Source organism: Xenopus tropicalis, chromosome 9 (genome assembly GCF_000004195.4).
Source record: "Xenopus tropicalis strain Nigerian chromosome 9, UCB_Xtro_10.0, whole genome shotgun sequence".
Classification (NCBI taxonomy): Eukaryota; Metazoa; Chordata; class Amphibia; order Anura; family Pipidae; genus Xenopus; species Xenopus tropicalis.
The window spans coordinates 72136568-72157373 of NC_030685.2; the positions used below are offsets into that span (position 1 = coordinate 72136568).

At 41.6% G+C, this 20806-nt stretch overlaps 1 protein-coding gene across 6 annotated transcripts in view; it reads right to left on the reverse strand.

The window, feature by feature from the left end:
* slc4a10 (solute carrier family 4, sodium bicarbonate transporter, member 10) overlaps window positions 1-20806 on the reverse strand; it is a 113003-nt gene that overhangs the window by 23696 nt on the left and 68501 nt on the right. For 3 of the 6 annotated variants that reach the window (XM_031893501.1, XM_031893498.1, XM_031893499.1), the window contains exons 7-8: window positions 16324-16412; window positions 1755-1912 (exon numbers count right to left, since the gene is read on the reverse strand). In XM_031893501.1, the coding sequence (XP_031749361.1) occupies window positions 1755-1912; window positions 16324-16412 (247 nt within the window). Of the gene's footprint in view, window positions 1-1754; window positions 1913-16323; window positions 16416-20806 lie in introns of all 6 variants that reach the window. The other 3 variants (XM_031893500.1, XM_002933275.4, XM_012971397.3) reach the window with 1 other exon arrangement.

Sequence of the window (20806 nt, forward strand, 5' to 3'; positions counted from 1 at the left end):
AATAGGGTTGTTGTGTTGAGAGAAGGGGGGTGCCCCAAGGTTTTATTAGGGTGTGGAACATGAAGTTAACTTCTCAATAGCTCAGCTATGGCCTTTTCAACCCAAAGAAGTGTCTGTCTGTGTACTGTGGTGAAATGGGTAGTGGTGATCGGGGTTATGTCAGTGAATGGGTCACAATACCAATGCTACCTATGATAAACCTCCTGATAAACTGACCATTGTTAGGGATGATCCAATGATCCAAACAGATGGTTTGAAAGAGGTGTGAAAGAGGCCATTTATGCCAACCTGGAAAAACCATCCCTGAACAGAGGAGGGGGCCTGAGACATGTACTTTGAAGGATTAACACCTTCATCAATGAGAATCTTGGTACCATTGTGATTGGATTTTACCTTCTTACACCTGTCAGTTTCAGCTAACACCTAACTGAACAAGTTCAATGGAACCATTGTGATTGGATGTCTGTGACTCTACTACCATCAAGAGTTTAAATACCGGGGAATTCCCTACCAGTCATTTGAACTGAAGAAGCCACTCGGATGAGTGGTGAAACGTTTTCAAGAAAAACTCAGAAAAGTCCAGTTGTTTTAGACTTAATTCTACTAGATACTGTATATCATGACCTGGATGAATGAGAATCTTCATAGACAGATGATCCAACAGTTTTTGGCAAAATTTGTATTTTCACCACTGGTAAATATTTATGCAAATCCATGCTAGAATTTTATAATTTTGCCATTCATTTGATTTTGCTCGAAAAAAAACACCAGTGTCATTTTTAGCATTTCTCTGTGTGTTTTGTTTGCTGGAAAAAAAAAACATTTTATTGGGTGGGGAAAAAACTCTCATTGACTTCAAAACAATCCAGATTTCTCTATTTGGCCATTTTCTGTGGTTTTGCAAAATTTTAAGCAAAGCAAAATAGGTCAGTTTTGCTTATCACTAGACATAGGGGCACATTTAATAATCCACGAACGTCCGGAAGCGGGCGAATGCGTTTTTTTCGTAATGATGGGTATTTTTGCTATTTTTTCTGTTGCCGTCGCAATTTTTTCATATTTTGCGCAACTTTTTCGTCGCCGTTACGAATTTATCGTATATTTTCCGCGACTTTTTCGTTGCTGTCGCGAAAAATTTGGATTGGTTTTTCCACCGTGTACTATAGCGCAATACGGAAAAATCGCAACGGCACCGAAATAATCACGCAAAATACGATAAAGTCGCGACGGCGCAGAAAAAGTCACGACAAATACGAAACAATCGCAACGGTGACAGAAAAAAACGCAAAATTTTCGTTTCCAATCCGTTTTTTTCCCATTTGGGATTCGGATTCAAGGATTAGTAAATGTGCCCCATAGTGTGATGGGGGCCTCTGACTGTAAGCTCCAAGGCAGCAGGCACAGAATACATCAGTGCTATATCAATAAGGAATGATTATTCACAGTATTCATGATAGCTTGGGAAAAGCAGGAAACTACCATCATTTTACTTCTATGACTAAAATTGGAGGTACCCTGGTAAAGTGACTAACCCCGAAACAATAACACACTGATACCTATGACATCCAGTAGGTCACATTATTTCTCATTTCATTTTATGGTGAATTTTCAAGTTTATATGTGCGTGCTCAAACAATATGGCATCTCCTCTTGAGATTTAGAGAACAAAGTGGTACTTAACTGCATGGACTGCATACACACTGTTAACATGTACAGTAAGTCAGGTTTTAATGGTCACATAAGGAAGTTCTTACCTAGAAGGAATAGGAACTTCTGTGAGTCCCGAGAGCAGCACTGCTGGTGAAAGCCTAACAAAGGCTACGATAGCTCGGTCTAAAAACTCCAGTTCTCCAACTAGGATATTGGAAGCTTCTGCTCCTGGAGGGATCTTCTTCATAAAATGTAAGTCGAACTGGAAGAAGAAAAGGAATTTGAAATGAATGTAAACTCTTCTTTGACGGCAAATGCAGTGTTTGCTCTGTGACTGCAATGGTGAAACACACACATAATGTGCCCCACATGTGCCCCAGAAAAGGGCCTCTTTAAGGTATCAGTGGGCCCTGGGCAAAATTTCATTAGTGGGCCCCTACTCCCCCAGAAAATATGTGACAGAATAAACCTTAAGCACGTGATATTCAATACAGTAAGGCAGACAGTGAAGAAATGATCTGCACTTACTGAAGTAGGCATAATCCCCAGGTGTGTCACCCTTGACCAACAGCCCTGAGAGCAGAAAAATGCCAAAATGGTGATGCTACAAGAAGCATATCCTCACATAGAATATCCATACTGCTCTTTCAGTTGATTACAATGAAGGATCTGCCATCTCTGCAGGATGCTTCTGCCAGAAGTTATCCCAGATGAAAGCTGTGCTAGTGGGCCCTCCAATCCAGGTGGGGCCTTGGCAGATGCCACTTTTGCCCATTTATTAAAATGGCCCTACCCAGAAATAGTGGTCCTATTGCTCATTGGAGGCAAAAGATTGCATCCATGTTCAGCTGGACTAGTTGGCTAGACATCTTCTTGCCAGGTAAGAACATATCTTGGGTTTTGTTAGTAGAAACCACCACGCATGTGTTGACCAGCAATAAAAAGGAATTGCTGATCACGAATACAATTTTGAGACATATATTTATACCAATTCAACACAGTTCCAAATTGACATTTTTTAAATTATTGGATGGTTGCTGTGCTCTCAGCGCCGGATTTCTAAATGGGGCGCCCCGAGGCTCTGCACCCCCCAACACCCGTGATCATGCATTCGCGCAGGTATAAACTCCCATATGGAGCAGTGGGGAGAGGCCCCCATTTGTCCATATGAGAGCAAAATTTAGCTGGGTTGGAGCAGCAAGCCACCCTAGGTTGGTGCCGCCCTAGGCCCGGGCCTGTGTGCTCTGATTTGTAAATACCTCAAAATACTGAATATAGATATTAACGTGTTATCTTTTGTATCTTTTGATTGGTGCAAGTACTTGTATACAGCTCAGACTACTGAATATACATTCCTTAGGAATGTGCCTAGGTCAAAGGTAAATTATAAACATATATGAAAGCCTGCACATAACCCTTTTAAGGACAGTTTCTCCTAATTTTTGCAGTTTACACAGCAAGTTTGTTTATCTGCTAGGGTAGACTGTCCGGCCTAGGGTAATATTATTTTTGTACTCTAGGCCGATACAAAAATAATGTCATGTCAGGGACAGACAGTCAGGATTGAGTTTGGCTAATTAAAAATATATAAATTAATTTTGTAATTATACCTATCATGGCAGTCTGTGCCAAGAGATTGCTTTGGGGATTTAAGCTGGCCATACACGCACCGATAATATCGTACAAAACCTCGTTTTGTACGATATTTGGTGCGTGTATGGCAACTCGGTGAGGCGACTGATATCGCAGGAGGCTGCTGATATCGGTCGACTCGCCGATCAGGCAGGTTAAAAGATTTTGATCGGGCGCCATAGAAGGCGCCGATACAAAAATAATGTCATGTCAGGGACAGACAGTCAGGATTGAGTTTGGCTAATTAAAAATATATAAATTAATTTTGTAATTATACCTATCATGGCAGTCTGTGCCAAGAGATTGCTTTGGGGATTTAAGCTGGCCATACACGCACCGATAATATCGTACAAAACCTCGTTTTGTACGATATTTGGTGCGTGTATGGCAACTCGGTGAGGCGACTGATATCGCAGGAGGCTGCTGATATCGGTCGACTCGCCGATCAGGCAGGTTAAAAGATTTTGATCGGGCGCCATAGAAGGCGCCTGACCAAAATCTGCATTCAGCGCTGAATCGGCAGAAGGAGGTAGAAATCCTATTGTTTCTACCTCCTTATCTGCCGTTTCAGCCCTGAATGGTTTGTGGCCGATTGTGCGATCATCTGTTGCACGAAAGATCGCAAATCGCCACGTGTGTGGCTACCTTTAGATGAATCCAGAGAGATCAGTGAGGGGAGCCCACCCTGACCCAAGCATTATACCCACCAGCCCAACCTCATCAAAATACTTTTCACTACTGTTCTTATGGTTAAAAGGAAAAACTACTTCAGTACATGAATATGGTTTATCTATTAATGTTTTCCATTAACGTGTCAATACACGCATACGGGCACAAACGATTTCACGATGCTCCATTTATTATGCGGATCACATCCCCTATATTTATCTGAATGTGCGTCAGACACTAGAAAATTGTAGAGCGCTGTGTCTTGGGGTGACATTTAAACAATTTTGCCATCAGCATGGATTGATGCGAGCTGAGATTATATGACACGACAGGTACTGTATCATTATTACAGCAAAAAGTGAATCAGTCAAGAATGAAGAGGACTTTAACTTGTATAGAAGTTTTTATAACTCCATATCTGTATTAGATTGGTTGGACATTTGAACTGAATTATATAACTCCGTTTTTTTACCTTTTTCTTCCAACTGTCAATATATATATAAATCTGTGTATATATTGAGAGGCCCTGAATTATAGAGTCATTCATTTCCCAATTAATATGTCAAATACAGGTATGGGATACATTATATTGAAACGTTATCCAGACAGCTCCAAATTACAAGAAGGCCATCTCCCATAGACCATTTTAATCAAATCAGTCACATTTTTACAAATGATTTCCTTTTTCTATCTAATAATAACAGTACCTTGTACTTGTTAACTAAGATATACTGAACCCTTATTGATGCAAAACAGTCCTATTTGGTTTAACAATCCTATTGGGTTTATTTATCCAGAAAACTGAATAACAGGTCCCATACCTGTTACTTTTTCTTACAGGTATATTTCTTACTATAACACATCTGGACTTATTTTTTTCTCTTTGAGGGACAGCTGTTATTTATTCCATAGATGCCCCAAAAACAGATTCACTTTGTTCATCAATCAGACATTTATATGGAAGAGAAAGCCCCCAGGAGATGCAAGCCATCAGTGGTTTATGGTGAGAGTAGTAGAACAGTATCAGGGAGACTACAGGGTACTCAGTGGTAGGTATTATTATCTGTATTAATAAAGCTGACATATTATACATCATTACCTGTCTCAGTGGAGCTTACATGGACACAGTATGGTCAATTAACATGCCTGTATGTTTTTGGATTGTGAGAGGAAACCAAAGTAGATGGAAAAAACCCATGCAACCCATAGGGATTGTAGGATAGGTGGTGATAGTAGGATAATATACTAAGGCAAAAATAGTCACTGTAAGACTATGTAAGTATACCTAGTGCTGGACTTTGAGAAGAAGGCACCCAAGGTTAGGGATGTAGCGAACCTTAAAAAAAAAAGTTCGCGAACATGTTCGCGAACATACACCAAATCCTGCGAATATTCGCGAACTTTGTGAACACCATAGACTTCAATGGGAAGGCGAACATTAAAAACTAGAAAAGCCATTTCTGGCCAGAAAACTGATTTTAAAGTTGTTTAAAGGGTGCCACAACCTGGACAGTGGCATGCAGGAGGGGGATCAAGGGCAAAAACTTCTCTGAAAAATACTTTGTTGGCACAGAGTTGCACAAAAAACGTAAGCTATTCTAGCGAAAATACGCAGCTTTTTTGCTATGTCGCGCTTAAACACCATGAAAACGGGATTTGCGGAAAAACGCTATGTGTGACTTGTGCGGCGTATTGTACAATACTTTTGCAACGATAAAAAACACGGCGGAAAACGCGGCGCAAACCCAAACTGCGAACATACGCTGAAAGTTCGCGAACATACGCGTTCGCGAACACCAGATGTTTGCGCGAATTTGTTCGCCGGCGAACAGTTCGCTACATCTCTACCCAAGGTAAGAGGCCGTCTCAACATGTCCCCATTATGTGCACACAGCCTCCCGCCCATAAGTACGTTTGTGCACAAAGGTCCACACCGGAACCGGAAGAAGCTAGATGAAGGCAGGAGGAAGGGGTACGTGCCCCCCCATGTTGTTCCCTAGGCACATGCCTCTTCTGCCTACCCCCCTAGTTCCAGCCCTGAGTATACCTGTTGCAATATATCCCCCACTGGGCACACTGACCAGAACAAATACCCATCTTTCCTGCAATAGAACCATACCAGTTTACTTATAGTAATGACTATAGAAGTTTTGCCTTCTATAGGGCTGCAGATTAACCTTGAGACCCCAGTAATCACTCCGTAGAGGCTATAAAACTATCTCAGGGAGCTGTTATCTAAAGTGCACTGTTTCTGTACACCGTGCTGTGCCAGGGACATTTGCTTGTGATCTCTGAAAAGACTTTAATTGTGTTTTCCTGCCATTTACGTTGCCTGGCTACAGCAAGACTTATTTTTCCTTTCTTGATTTATGTGCATGCTGCAAAGAGCTAAAATTAAAGGGTTTCTCTGGTTCATCCCAGTCACAGAACCTGATCTCACAGTGCGACAAGAACAATCTATTTAAAGCATATACCAAGATGTTCTCTAAGACTCAATGTTCCCTCGCATTTCACATATAATAGACATGCATCCTGTTGACTGTTACTTATTTAAAATAAAGGAGTTTTTGGAATGCATTGAAATGGAGGCTTTCAGATATTGGGCCCATTGGGGACAGACTCAGTTTGATGAGAAAGATTTATCTCCTCATTCAATTCAAGATTTTTCCATAGAGGCAGAAGCAAATTAATTGCAACTTATATGTTTATCACATATAAACTCTGAATGAGAAAACAAGTTATTTCTCCAATAAATGAATCTTGCCCATAAGTTTTAAAGGAACAGTAACACCAAAAAATGAAAGTGTATAAAAATAACTAATATATTATGTACTATTGCCCTGCACTGGTAAAAGTTGTGTGTTTGCTTCATAAACATTACTACAGTTTATATAAATACCCTGCTGTGTAGCCATGGGGGCAGCCATTTAAATTGAAAAAAGGAGAAAAGGCACAGGTTATTAAGCAGATAACAGATAAGTAGCAGATTCCCATTGTATTCTACACAGTTATCTGTTATCTTCTTATGTAACCTGTGCCTTTTCTCCTTTTTTCAATTTAAATGGCTGCCCCCATGGCTACACAACAGCTATTTCTATTAACTATAGTAGTCTTTCTGAAGCAAACACGCAACTTTTACCAGTGCAGGGCAGCAGCACATTATATTTTAATTATTTTAAAACATTTTTATTTTTTAGTGTTACTGTTCCTTTAATGTGATAAACCATAAAATAACATTTTCTCATTGATCTGAATCTCACCCATTGTTTAGATTTAACACCCACCTTGCCGTAAAGACCTTTATATAGAGGTGGACCAAACACCATACCCTGCCTTCGCTCTAATGTCAACCTTACACAGCTAAGTCAACCATACCTTGACTTCGATAAAGTCAGCTATACCAAACCACATGTAAAGTTCAATAGAATAAATATGGAAGGCTCCAAGTCTTAACCAAAATGTTCTTTTTATTTATACAATTTCAACCTTCACAGAATTCTGAATCTCTCCTACACTATCCCTATTTCTTTCCCGACCTCTCACACTCCTGCCCCTCCTCCTAACTTCCTCTTCCTCTTTCCTTTCTCCCAACTTACAACAACTTTTTGTAACACATAACACTTAGGGGCTGATTTACTAATCCACGAATCCGAATCCCGAATGGGAAAAAATCGGATTGGAAACGAACATTTTGCGACTTTTTCGTATTTTTTGCGTTTTTTTTGTCGCCGTCGCAACTTTTCCGTGAATTGTTGCGACTTTTTTGTAGTCGTTACGACTTGCACTAATTGTCGCGACTTTTTCGTATTGAGCGCTAGTAAACGGCGGGCAAACCTTTCCGATTTTTTCGTGACAGTTACGAAAAAGTCGCGACAATTCGCGCAAGTCGTAACGACTACAATCTCAAAATGCCGATCATTACAAAAAAAACGCATTCGGACGCTTTCGATCCGTTCGTGGATTAGTAAATCAGCCCCTTAACGTCTTAATAACATTAACAGTAATTCCCAATAGTAATTCCCCTTACACACTAACATATATTAATAAGAAGCTGATCCTCTCCTTGCTTCTAAAATCTCTACTCTTCAGAAAGGCTTTTCACTGGATGGTGGATCATTGTTGGGAAGATTTGTTTACATTCATATCTAAGAGGTAGGGCAATCAGACCTGGCTTTCCTGGCTTTTTACCAGTCAAGTTCTTCCACTCCCATCTTTACAGAACAATTCTGTATGGACCCTGCTTGGCACATGTGGTTATTATCTGAAACATTAAAAGAGTTTCTCCCAAACTGTTGAATGTCGTTGAATGACAAGTTCCCCTTCACTCCAGTTCTGCACTTGACTATACATAGTAAAGACCAACTCTAGACTGGAAATTAGTCATACACACTGTATGTGTAAATGTTATTCTTACACATTGCCCATTTATCGGGAAGTTAGTTGGTGAAGTGGTTAAGCAGAGAAAAGTAATAAACAATTTGCTTGAAATGCAGAGTTAGTAATTGGATTTAATTAGCTTTAAAAGGTAGCATGGAACATCTGCTTGGAAGCCCCTGACATATATGGGTGATGGAAGCCTGCTGCTGCTAACTAAATGACAATATGTTCCTTTCTTCAAAAGCAGGAAAAGCGAATGGGTTTCTTTGGCTTGTATTTTGCATTTGTTAAGCAGGTGTCTTTGATGCATTTTAAGAAACTGGACTATTTCTGTTATTAAAATAAAGGTGGATTTTCTTAGAATGCATGTTATGTACAGTATATGGAATTTTGTACTAAAATGATGTTGCTTTAATGTAGAAGATTAAAGGATACATTTACCTTAGGTAACTTAAAAACAGGGTTTACTATAAAATGTTTTTTTACAGACCACAAACCACTAATAGTGTCAGCTTGGAGTGACAGCTTCCATGTCGGAAAATGGGCTTTTCCCCCAAACCTCTATCTGGTCTTAGTTTTGATCTCTGAGGGAATCCAGGGCAGAAAACAAGAGAAAAATCCAGAAGTACTAACACATATCCTCACAGTATCCCAGTAGTACAAATACAGAGATCCAAAGGGCCAGAGAAGTATCAAATACTCGGCACACAATGGTCCTACAATACACATGCTGAGGCCAGAGAGAGTAAATTCTGTTTCTGTAGTGCAAATGTACAGCCCACACATCCCTAGCAGTATAGACACACAGTTCCTAGTGCCTTGGCATAATGATGCCCTACAATGTGCCACTAGCGCAGCCCACTGTGTTCCACTATACACAGCCCACATTATCCCAGCAGTACAAGCACTCAGCTCCCACTACATACACATTTTGCAATGTCCCATGGAACAAATGAAAAGCCCAAACTGTTTTGACAAAACAAATACAGATTCCCATAATGTCTCACCAATGCAAATACACAGCCCTATATATCCCAGCTGTAACATGTATCCTTACTCACTATCACTCTTCAGTTATATTTCTTTCATCTTCTCAGTTTTCCATTCTATATCTTCTTTTTTATTTTTCATTTCTCACCTACACTGTTACTTCCCTTTCTCTTTAACTAGTTATCTCCCCTGTGTAATTTAAACCCCCATTACTCCTACTTTACATTTTTAACCCTTTTTTGTTTTTTTCTCACAGTACAAATGTAGGGAGGGCAACCAGCAGTTCACAAACTTCTGCAAAATGAAAGGCACAAACTCTCCTAGGGGAACATGCAACTGAGAACTTTTTTCACACATCCAAGTATCACCAGCAACTAAGCATACATCCATGTCGTTCCAGGTGGGCATAAAATCACAGGCAATAGTCACATATCCATATTATCCAGAGGATGCAAGTTTCTATCAGCGATAGCTAGACTAGGTTTTCCAACTTGACTCGTCTTGGGATCCCTGTCCCCACCTGTCACTCCATGCTATTCCACTCTTTGCTATTCCATCCAGGCCTTTTCCTACTGACAGACCTGTGGCCGGAAGCCTATCCTGTCAATTTAGTTCCTTACTGGTGGATGATCCCCAGGGAAATGGTTTTCTCAACCCTCCTTGTTGAGACAATAGGCGGCCCAAGCTAAATTATCTGCCTCAGACACCTAGTGCCTGCTTAACTGTTACACTAACCTACTCTAGCCTGTCTCTTACCCTGCACGTTTGGTCTTCTTCTCCTGCTCCAGCTTGTTCCATCGTTGTTCCCTTCTATCAAAATACCTGAATTTGGGTGTGGTCCCCTTTTATACCATTTTGCCTGTAGTGCCCCTAGTGGTTGGGCTTTAGTATGATGTCTAACTTATTTTACTACCTATACTACTGGTTTAATACACAAATAACATGCTATCTAAATGTTTTCTCCAACTACACAAACAACATGAAATGATAACATTAATGCGTAACACAATCATATAATCACATTTTCCACCCCTTGACACACATTACATGTCTTTACATTTTTCTGACTTTCTTCTAATTTCTATCCTTTTCACCAACTGATTTAATGCAATATGTTACCTTAAATGTGCTCTTGTGCCACTTCCTAACAGTTCTTTTCTGATTTCATATGTCCAACTTTAAATTTTAACTTTTTCCTCAACGTTGCAACCTCCCCCTTGGATCCTCCTGCATCCTCCCTTGCCCACAATAAACCCAAGTATAGCTTGTATCTATTATCAATGCACCGTTAGACTCGCACCATCCTGCCCACAGCACAAGTAAAAGAGTGCTCCTGTACTGCTATCAAAACAAGATGGCACTTGTGTGCACCAGGCAAGGGAAGAAATATAAACGTATTGGGAGATGTAGGAGTTACTGTGAAATAAAGGGGAGCTGTTTAAATTATATTACATGTTGGTTTGAAAAGTCTGGGTGCAGGTAATGTCTGAGCATGGGGTCTGGCTGCAAATGGGTAGTGCTTTTATGGAGCTGTGAAAACCGGGCCACATTTCTATTGCACTGGTGCCTCCACTTACCATTAGCCATCCTGGACCTCCACAATGGTATGTTATTGCTAAGGTCTCACTAACCCTATCAACTGATATGTAATGCCCACCCTCTATCTGGGCATCAAGCCAGGTGCCTCCTGAGTCTGTTCCTCCTACATTGCTTGTCTGGGGCACTAACCATCTCAATTTACTGAAACACGTAGCCCCAGCTATGCCATGCCAAGCCTAACATGTCTCATATTTTATAAGCATTGTGGAGCAATATGCTTCCAGCTAGATATTAATGTTGCTTTTTTTTCAGTGTGCTCATCTGTTTCCTAGCACTGAGTTACCTTCCTCCGAGCTTTAGGTCTGGGGCATCACACCTGGACCCCCAAACTCCAGTGGGTACATCCTGCCACTCCCCAGCCAAATAAAACATGAAACAGTGGAACTAATTTGCAATTTGACATTTCAACTGATATCCTAAATAGAAAATTGCTAAGTAAAGTACAAAAGGGCCTCCTCCTTGGGATCATATGGTTCACGGTGCACACAAACAAGCCAAGGGCACACATACATGCTAGTCCCCATCAGCCAATGAATGGACAGAGTTCTGCCTTTTGCTCCCACACTACTTCCTGTTACAGTTAGAGCTGCATTATTTCCTGTCAGCTGATCTCTGAGGGAGCACACAGCCCATCACTAAATGGCGGCTCAAGGGAAAGTATGTAAAAGGGCAATATTTACTGATTCCAGTTTGGTAAGATTCATTAATAGACCACTCAATATGATATAAACTACCCGGTGGTTAAGAATTCTATTAGCTTCTCCTTTAACCTGCTACGTAGACTTTGAATTGGGTGGCAGTTTGATATGTCATTTATGTGCCTTTATTAATCCAAACACAAACCGCAGTGACCAAATTCCAATATAAACTGTTAAAAATTGACTTTTTTTGTTTTTTTTTTACATTTCATCAGCCATCTGGCTTAGACACCAGCACATATTCTCTATTTACATTTACAAGATTATTCATGCAAATTCCGCTGGCATTTCACCAGAGTTTGTGGATTAAAAACCAAAGATAGCTGTATTTTGTCAAATATTTATATCTCAAATGTTCCAAAAAAATAAGAAATTGTATACATAAAAAAGAGTCCACACAAACAGAAACTTAAAGGGGAACCGTCATGGCCGTCATGACTGTTTTGATATTTTTTCACAAATAAGTGTCCTAATAGTTTCTGAAATATATATGGTTTATTGGCGCCTCAACCTAATCTCTTTGGCCTGCTGTATGTAGTAGTGCAGTGCTGTCCAACTGGCGGCCCGCAGGCAGCCCGCGACCCCCCTCTGTGTGGCCCCCCACCTGTCTGGCTGCTTTGATGGCTTACTCTTGTGTAAGCTTTAAATGGTATCAGTACTGAGATTAACTGCCCCCCTGCATGGCTCACACCTAAGATTCAGGCTGTAATCCCCCTGTATTGTTTAAAAATGTAATCCCCTGCAGTGTTCACACAGGCAGCATAGGGCAGACAGAGTATGGCACACACAGGCAGCATAGGGCAGGCAGAGTATGGCGCACACAGGCAGGGTAGGGAAGGCAGAGTATGGCACACACAGGCAGCATAGGGCAGGCAGAGTATGGCGCACACAGGCAGCATAGGGCAGGCAGAGTATGGCACACACAGGCAGCATAGGGCAGGCAGAGTATGGCGCACACAGGCAGGGTAGGGAAGGCAGAGTATGGCACACACAGGCAGCATAGGGCAGACAGAGTATGGCACACACAGGCAGCATAGGGCAGACAGAGTATGGCACACACAGGCAGGGTAGGGAAGGCAGAGTATGGCACACACAGGCAGCATAGGGCAAGCAGAGTATGGCACACACAGGCAGGGTAGGGAAGGCAGAGTATGGCACACACAGGCAGGGTAGGGCAGGCAGAGTATGGCACACACATGCAGGGTAGGACAGGCAGAGTATGGCACACACAGGCAGGGTAGGGCAGGCAAAGTATGGCAGGTTTTTGCTGTACTACAACCATTAATATGGGTATGGTCATGTGATAACACGGGTGTGGTTTCAAGTGGGTGTGGTTTCAAAAAGGGGAGTGGTTAAAACTGGCTTCCATTATCGGCCCTCCACCACGTAGGTCGGAAAAATTCCATCCCTCAGTACCACAGAAGTTGGACAGCACTGTAGTAGTGCATTGCCAATTGCTGATTCATCCAGGTATCAGCCAATGAGAGCAAGTGAAATCTGTCAGTGACTCACAGCATGAGTGTGTTGGTTGCAGCTGGAAAAACAATGGTTAGGTTCACAATCTCAGAACTAATCCCTAGATATCTAAGCAGTTTGAGAAATTTATTTATTAAACATAGACAACTGTCGGTTTGGTGGCTTTAGATGGTTTCCCTTTTAGTTGAATTAATCCATCCAACTGCATCTGTACAGATTTATGATATTATCATACATTCATTAAACAGCAACTGAACATCTGAGTTAATGGGGCTCTTGTGCTAATGAGAAGCAATACAATAATTGCATAATATGTCACATAACCGCAAAGTGACCTTTTCCCCAAAAAATTCTGCATATTTCCTTTAACCTTAAACCCATGGGTTCACATGGAGGATCAACAGTAGCCACTAGGGCATATATGTCAAACACAAGGCCCAGGGCCCAAATCCGGCCCACCTGGCTGCCTTATGTGGCCCTTGGTGAGTGTGTCTGACCATCCAGCCTGATCAATTTCCATTTTCATAGTAACTAAGACTAAGGGGTATATTTATCATGCTGTGTATGCATTACCAGTAATGTTGCCCAAGGCATCCAATCAGTAATCAGATTTTAACAGTAGCAAAGCATCTATTGGCTGCTATGAGCAACATCACCGGTAATCTCTTACTCCACTTTTTACACATTGTGATAAACATACCCCTTAGTATCTTACTAAGTATATTAATAAAAAATTTGGCCCGCAACTTAGCCTGTGTTTTAGATTTCGGCCCCCTTATGTGATTGATTTTGACACCCCTGCACTAGGGGATAAAAAACCTAGACTCCCCAGGTCAACAAAAGCCATCACACCACCATTCCACACCAAACCTGACCCAAAGAGCCATCAATATTTATAGACCCACATCTGTCCCACCCATCTCTGACATCATCAAAGAGGACAGGAAGTAGCAGGTGTAAGTCCTGCAGAAGGAGGAAGTGGGGCATGGGGGGGGGCAGATAGCAGAGTTTGGCCGAACCCACCAGCAACTCACAAAGAAAGTTTGGATGCCGTCTCAAACTGGCCCACCCTGTGGGTTTCAGGGTATCTGGTTGCCCATCACTACAAACCTGATCCTTGATATTCTAGATATTTTACCATTAATTTTGTTTTTTACTATGCTGTCAATTAAACATAGTAATAATGCTGTTAAATATGTTTAATCCTAAATCCTGTGAAATATATGAAGTGTTTAGAAATGCAAGTCTTAGTAAAGCATGTAGGTATAGTGGGTAGGTACTGGGTAGGTAGTATACAGTAAGGAATGTGCAATACGTATCATTACTGAACGAAAGGCAATGCATATCACAAATTACATATAAAAGTATAGCACTAAATAAACCACTGAAGTTCCGAGAAAATGAACAATTTTGTATGTAACAGGGTCAGGCTGGAAAATGAGCCTCAGAAACATCGGCAATGGCATCCTGGCAGACTAATTACTAGAAGCCTATTTATCAGGGTGAGCAGTTAATTATTTGGTGTAACGATGTAGCTTGTAAACTCACTAATTTGCAAGTCACGTTGGTCTGTCTGGATCTTGTATGTGACTCCAGCAGGATTTAACCAGAAACAGTGTTCAGTATGCTTTTGAGTAGGTTTCTTGCAGAAAATTCAGGGTGTTCATTCCAAATGTTTGTTAGATACCTTGTGCAAATTCTTGTCTGTGGCAAAATCCAGGGTCCAGCTGGGGTGTGAATGACCCACCGGGGCTCCCCCCCCAGGGGCCCTGCAGTTGCCCCCGCTGGCCGCGTCCCCTAACCCTCCCCCCTGGCAAGGCCAACCACCCAATGTCCTACCCCGAGCGTGTAAATTTAACATGTCAGGGGAGGAGCAGTCGGGCAGGGGGAGCGCCGCATGGGTCGGGTCTGGACCGCCGGGGCCCACTAGAGCCGGGCCCACCGGGATTTTTCCCAGTGTCCCAGCAGCCCAGTCTGACCCTGCTCGTCTCAGTGGCAAAATTATATGGACACTATACCCTGCTGTACTGCTCAGTATAACTTAACCCAGGACTACAAACCCCAGCAAATTTTAACATAATATCAAGGTTAATGCATGCTGGGAACTGTAGTCCAGCAACATCAGGGCTGTATTCTTAAAGCAATAGTGCACATTTCCCCCGCTCTCCAGGGCCAGCAGCTGTATTAAAATTCAAAATAATCCTCCAATGAGAATCCCAGCTGATCTGGCTCCATGTTGTTTGTTTCTGCAACTGGACTGGAAACGTTAAGCAAAGTTTCCCAGCAGTCTGTCCTTTATCCCCATGTCTGATTTTAGTGTCATATAATATAGTGACCTAATAATCTCTGTATGTAAGATAACAACAACATGGCTGACATTATGCATTCTCACCAGTGAATTCTCTTGTATCTATAAAGATGTTTTTGGGGAGTAGCATTCGCATAGGTGAATTGTCTTCCATGTCTTTTTGTCAGCTTCTACTGAGAACTAAACGAACAGCTTTATATTTGGGTTTAGATAACTATTAACCACAATTTACAGTATAATATAACAGCTGGTTAAGGTTTAAATATAACACTGGATGAATGTGGGGTGACAGGGTGCATTTGGGGAGGACTGGTTATTATTATCCTTGCAGGAGAGAGCTAATCATAAACATTTTATATATTTATAGATGAGTATTTATAGGTATGTCTAGTTTTGGTATTATGCTTATATATCTAATTTTGTTGGATTAGTAATTATTTGTTTATGTATTTTTATAAAATACGTAAGATTGGGTTTTTTAGTTCAATACATTTGCCTGTTATAACAGAAACTGACAAGGAGTATCCTTGCAAGCTATTGTTAGATTTGATGAATTCACTCCCATACTCATAGTAGCCAATCCCTAACAATATGCTCCTATAATTTATGCAATTTACAGTGTTTTCTTTATGTGCCAAATTATCTTACCTGTTTCCTAAAAGAAAAAAGGCTCTTTTTTTGAAAAAGCTTGTTTCCTTGTAGAGTTCAAGGGTTTCCAAAAAGTACCCTCTCAATTTATACAACACAAGCACAATCACAATACACTTTCCCATAGTCTTCTATTGGGGTTGATTGCTTTATAACTGCACCTCCATCTAAAGCCAAGAAACCCCGAATCTCAGTTCGGAATAAATCAGTTTCTATTTGAAGTGGATATAATCACTGGGTTTTGCCGACAGCTTGTAGAAATGGCGGCACGCTCACCTTTGTAACATCCAGGGTGCTGTTCTCTCTGCTCACATCATTCTTATGTTCGATGCAGGAGGGAGCAGACTGCGGAGACACGAGCTGACCTGCTAAAGAATAAAGTAAAAGCCTTTTAGCGAGTGCAGCAGTTAATCAGAGGAAAGTATAACGAGCAAGGCACTCTCGCCCCTTTCTTCTTCCGTCTGTCTCAGTTTGTTGCACTTGTAACAGCCCTGCACAATGGTGTTTTATAAATAAGCAATAAAGATATATAGATTGATGATAGACAGATAGATAGATAGATAGATAGATAGATAGATAGATACTGTAGATAGATAGACAGACAGATAGTTTATTAGATTAATGATGATCGATGGATAGGCACTATCCCATATGGGGGTACTTCGGTTTCCCCCCACACTCCAAAAACATACAGACAGGTTGACTGGCTTCTGACTACATTGCCCATAGTATGTGAAGGTGATAGGGACCTTAGACTGTAAGCTCCTCAGGGGAGGGACTGTAAAACACTGCAGAAATGTGACAGTGCTATATAAATACCAGGAAATAATTATAATAATGCCAAAGAAAGTCTTACAAAAATATCATATCATCCAATAATCATCCTCATATTGAAAATTAAAAGCAAACATCTGATTGGTGGGCAAGTACTTTGTTATGGGCAGGATATTTATCTGTCTTTACTCTCCTAATTTAAAGGGGACATAAATAGCATAAATGGGAAAACCCTAATTTTGTAGGCAATTATGAATAATATACGGTGCTGGTTTCACTTTGTGCTAAACATTAATCCTATCTGTAAAAATGGCCCCTTTATTGAAGCTCCCTATAGATCCTATCACTTCTCCGTCTGAGTTTGACATGAAGAATGGGCGTGTCCTAACGGTCCCTGCCAGAAGCACAGTAGAAGGGGGAGAGCCAATCACAGCCCTGCACTCCCACAAGCAAAGACAGGCTTCAGTTCCCTATCAGGTCAGCCTAGCTGCTGATTGGTTCCTATCCTACAGTGCAGTGTATTGAGGGCCGCCGGCTCCCCAGCTCATCCAGAGAATTCAGCCAGCAGCAAGTGGAACAGATGGGCGGGGCTAGTGGGGTTTTGGGGGAATTTCTCAATAAATCAGTCAGAAACACAACTTTTTTAAGCAATCCTTCTATATCTAGAGGAGTATAATTCTCTGGTACATTCTTAATTTTTATAGGATATGTCTCCTTTAAAACTTCTGGACGTGACAAGAAGTGTCAAAGTGTGACTTGTGTCTTAAAGCAGGTGTGGTTTGTTGTGCAATGGGTGGGGTTTCGATGGATCATGGGCAGGGTTTTGACTGGGGTGGCTCAGAGATGTGGTTGTGAGTGTGATCGTCTTTCTTACCATAGATGCTGCATTCGACTTGTTGGCAGGGCCTCTAATGGGATAATAACTGGGACACTTGTAGGGGATCGCCCTACTGACAAAGTAGTATGGTGGCCCATGATTCCCAATGGCAGCTCTGTATGTATCTAATGCAAGCTAAGGGGATAAGAGAAAAATCTGGACTGCAAAGGGGAGGTAAACTCAAGTCTAAAAAAACTCTCTGCTTAAAGGGGGACATATTGATGCCTCAAATACATATGCTGTGAGTTATTCTGAATAACTACAGTGCCAATTACAGTGAATAGTGATTAATACATTTGCTAATTACATTTTAGTTATTTCCCTGAGCCTTGCTCTGCCTTTATTATCTCAATCACTAATTAATCATGCTAGGGAGATATAAACAATGGCTAGTTCATGCCATTCATGACCTTTGTGACAGAATACTCTGCTACAATATTGACCATAAAGTGTGACAGAACTGCCGTCTCTTGCGAGTAGCTCAGTTTCATAAGCAAGCCCTATTATTCTCTAGGATTTAAGAGCCGGCGCCTTGAAACAGAAATTCTGAACAAAGACAATTAATTAAAAAAAAGAAACATTGTTCATATTAGCTTTTTCCTGCTGTAATTTAGAGGCAGGCTCATTGTGTCTAGCTGCAAGAATAAAGAATGACCGCTGACAGCAAATGGAATCACGCCTACACCTTTATTTTGCAAAAAAATGTATTTACCCAGTAGGTGGAAAGGACAAATGAATGCAGGGGGAGGTAGAGAAGAACATTATTGTAATGCTAAATCTCCAGGGGCAATAATCACGGGAAAAAAGTGAAAGTGTGTTCAATATGATGGAAGCAGCAGTGTATACAGGTGGGCATGATGATACTTTTGTTCTTTCGAACCTGGTACCTATAATCAGTGCACAGATCTGGACTTTTTATGTTCAGTGCATATGACATATACCCCCTTATGTAATAAAGGGCACTACGTTTGCCCAGGAGCAGTAACCCATAACAACCAATACGATATATGCTTTTAAACAGGTGACCAGTAAATTCTACCTTTTGATTGGTTGCTATGGGATATTGTTCCAGGGTAAACTTATTACATAACACCTAAGGATTCATCTTACCCTAATATTGCTTGTGTTCTATGCCATGTGACTTCCTTGCATTTGCCTTCAATAGTTGGGAAGATGATGTAGGTTTTGAAAAAAAGAAAAAGTCATAATCACTGGGGGGGTTGCCATTATGTTAGGCACCTCTAGGAAATTTAATTAGTTAACTCAGGCCCCAGGGTACCTTCCATGGGAGATCCTGTCCTGTTATCTTTCCAGAATTTATTTTCCAAGATCAATGCCCAGGATAGGATACTATCAAGCAGCTGAACAGCAGCTCTCTTACTGACTTCCATGTACAGTGTGAAGCTTCACCCCCTTTTACTTTCTGAGCCCTCCTCCTCTCTCTAAATATGAAGACCTCAAAGAGGTCTGGGCATGCTCACTGCCTCTGCTCCAATTAAAATCAATTAGGCATGTGCAGTAGGCACCTCTTTGGGGCCATCAGTCCCGGGCCAAGCTGACCGGGAGCCCTAGGCAATCTGGTGGGCTTGGCCTGCCTCAGGGGTGCAAGCGAGCCTAAGATGTGTGCACACAAGGCGGCTGAGTTGCCGGGCCGCTGGTGGGGAGTACTGTGGTGGGTAGAATGGGCCCGGAACTAGTGGTAGGTTCAACAAGAGGTACCTGCCTGGCGCCCCCCCCCCCCCATTGTGCCCTAGGCAGTAGTTAAACTGGCTGTAATAGAGAGACAAAATAAATCTTCTCTGAGACATGCCCACCAGCCAATCAGAAGCGGATCTGGCAGAGGGGAGGGGGGGAGGGAATGAAACACATGTGCAGTATGAAGCAAGGAGGGAAAGGAAGGGAGAATACCTGTTTAGAGATGGCTGCCTGTTCTAAAAATGTGAAGTAAGTGTGACTGAGTAAATATTTGATTAGGTGAGCCAAAAGTGTGGCGTTTTTACTAAACAATAGTAGGACTATTGGGCAGTATGCTTTTTAAATTTTGACTTGCATTCTCCTTTAAATCTGAGCTGATCCTTAACAGTGACAACATTTTTAAAGATTATGTAACTTTTCTATGACTAAGTTTGGTATTTGGTTGAATCTTTTGCCATGGATTTAGTATTCACTGAATCTATAAATGATATTGCCTTATGAGTTCCATGTTGCCTCGGCAGAAGCTAAAGAGCAAGAAATCAAGTACTTATTGATCAAGAAGCTTCTCACAATCGACAGAACAACAGTACTGTATTGTCCTTCTTATCTAGTGTTTAGTAGTCATAACTGCCTGAATAGATACATGTTGTTTTATCTCCAGTCCCATCTGCTTCCATCTATACTGTCACGCAACACTCAGCTACTCTTACAAATTCCTGGTGTGACATTACTTCATGTACCAAACCCTCAGAGGCCACACTGTGTGTTGCAACTAAAGGCTACATGCGAGAGAACACACATACATTGACATGCACATTGAATAAACCCTGAGCTCAAACAGTAGAGATATATGTGTATATTTACTACCTCGATCATTTTCAACGGAGTTTTAGAGAGGCCAAGGTTTAGGAGATGAGATAGGTACAGAGATGAGATGAGCCTGTTAGAGACACATACAACAAAGACAGAGTGAAATAAACCATGGTATGGATGAACACAAACAGTACAATACACATTGGCCTTATTTATGGAGCATCACATTGTATTTTAACATGGCAGGTAAATGTAAATGGTGCACTTAATCCACATGGTTGTACTGGGCCGGTGGGACACCAGGAATGGGCCCCCAGCCCCTTGTGGGCCCTGCCATCCCAGACCCAACCCTTACCTGGCTGCTGCCCCCGATGCCCTCCCTCCCCCGATTGCGGCGAAGCATAAAGTACACACATAGGAGGGGGGATGGGGCTGACGTTGGCTGTGCTGGTGGTCGGGGGCCCCTGAGAGGGTGAGGAGGACCCTGGAGTATGTATGAATCATTGCAGAATCCCTTAAGGCCCAAAATTTGGCCATGCCCCCCCATCCCATTAGCTTATAACAAGGTTGCAAACATAAAAGCCATGATTACAAGAATAG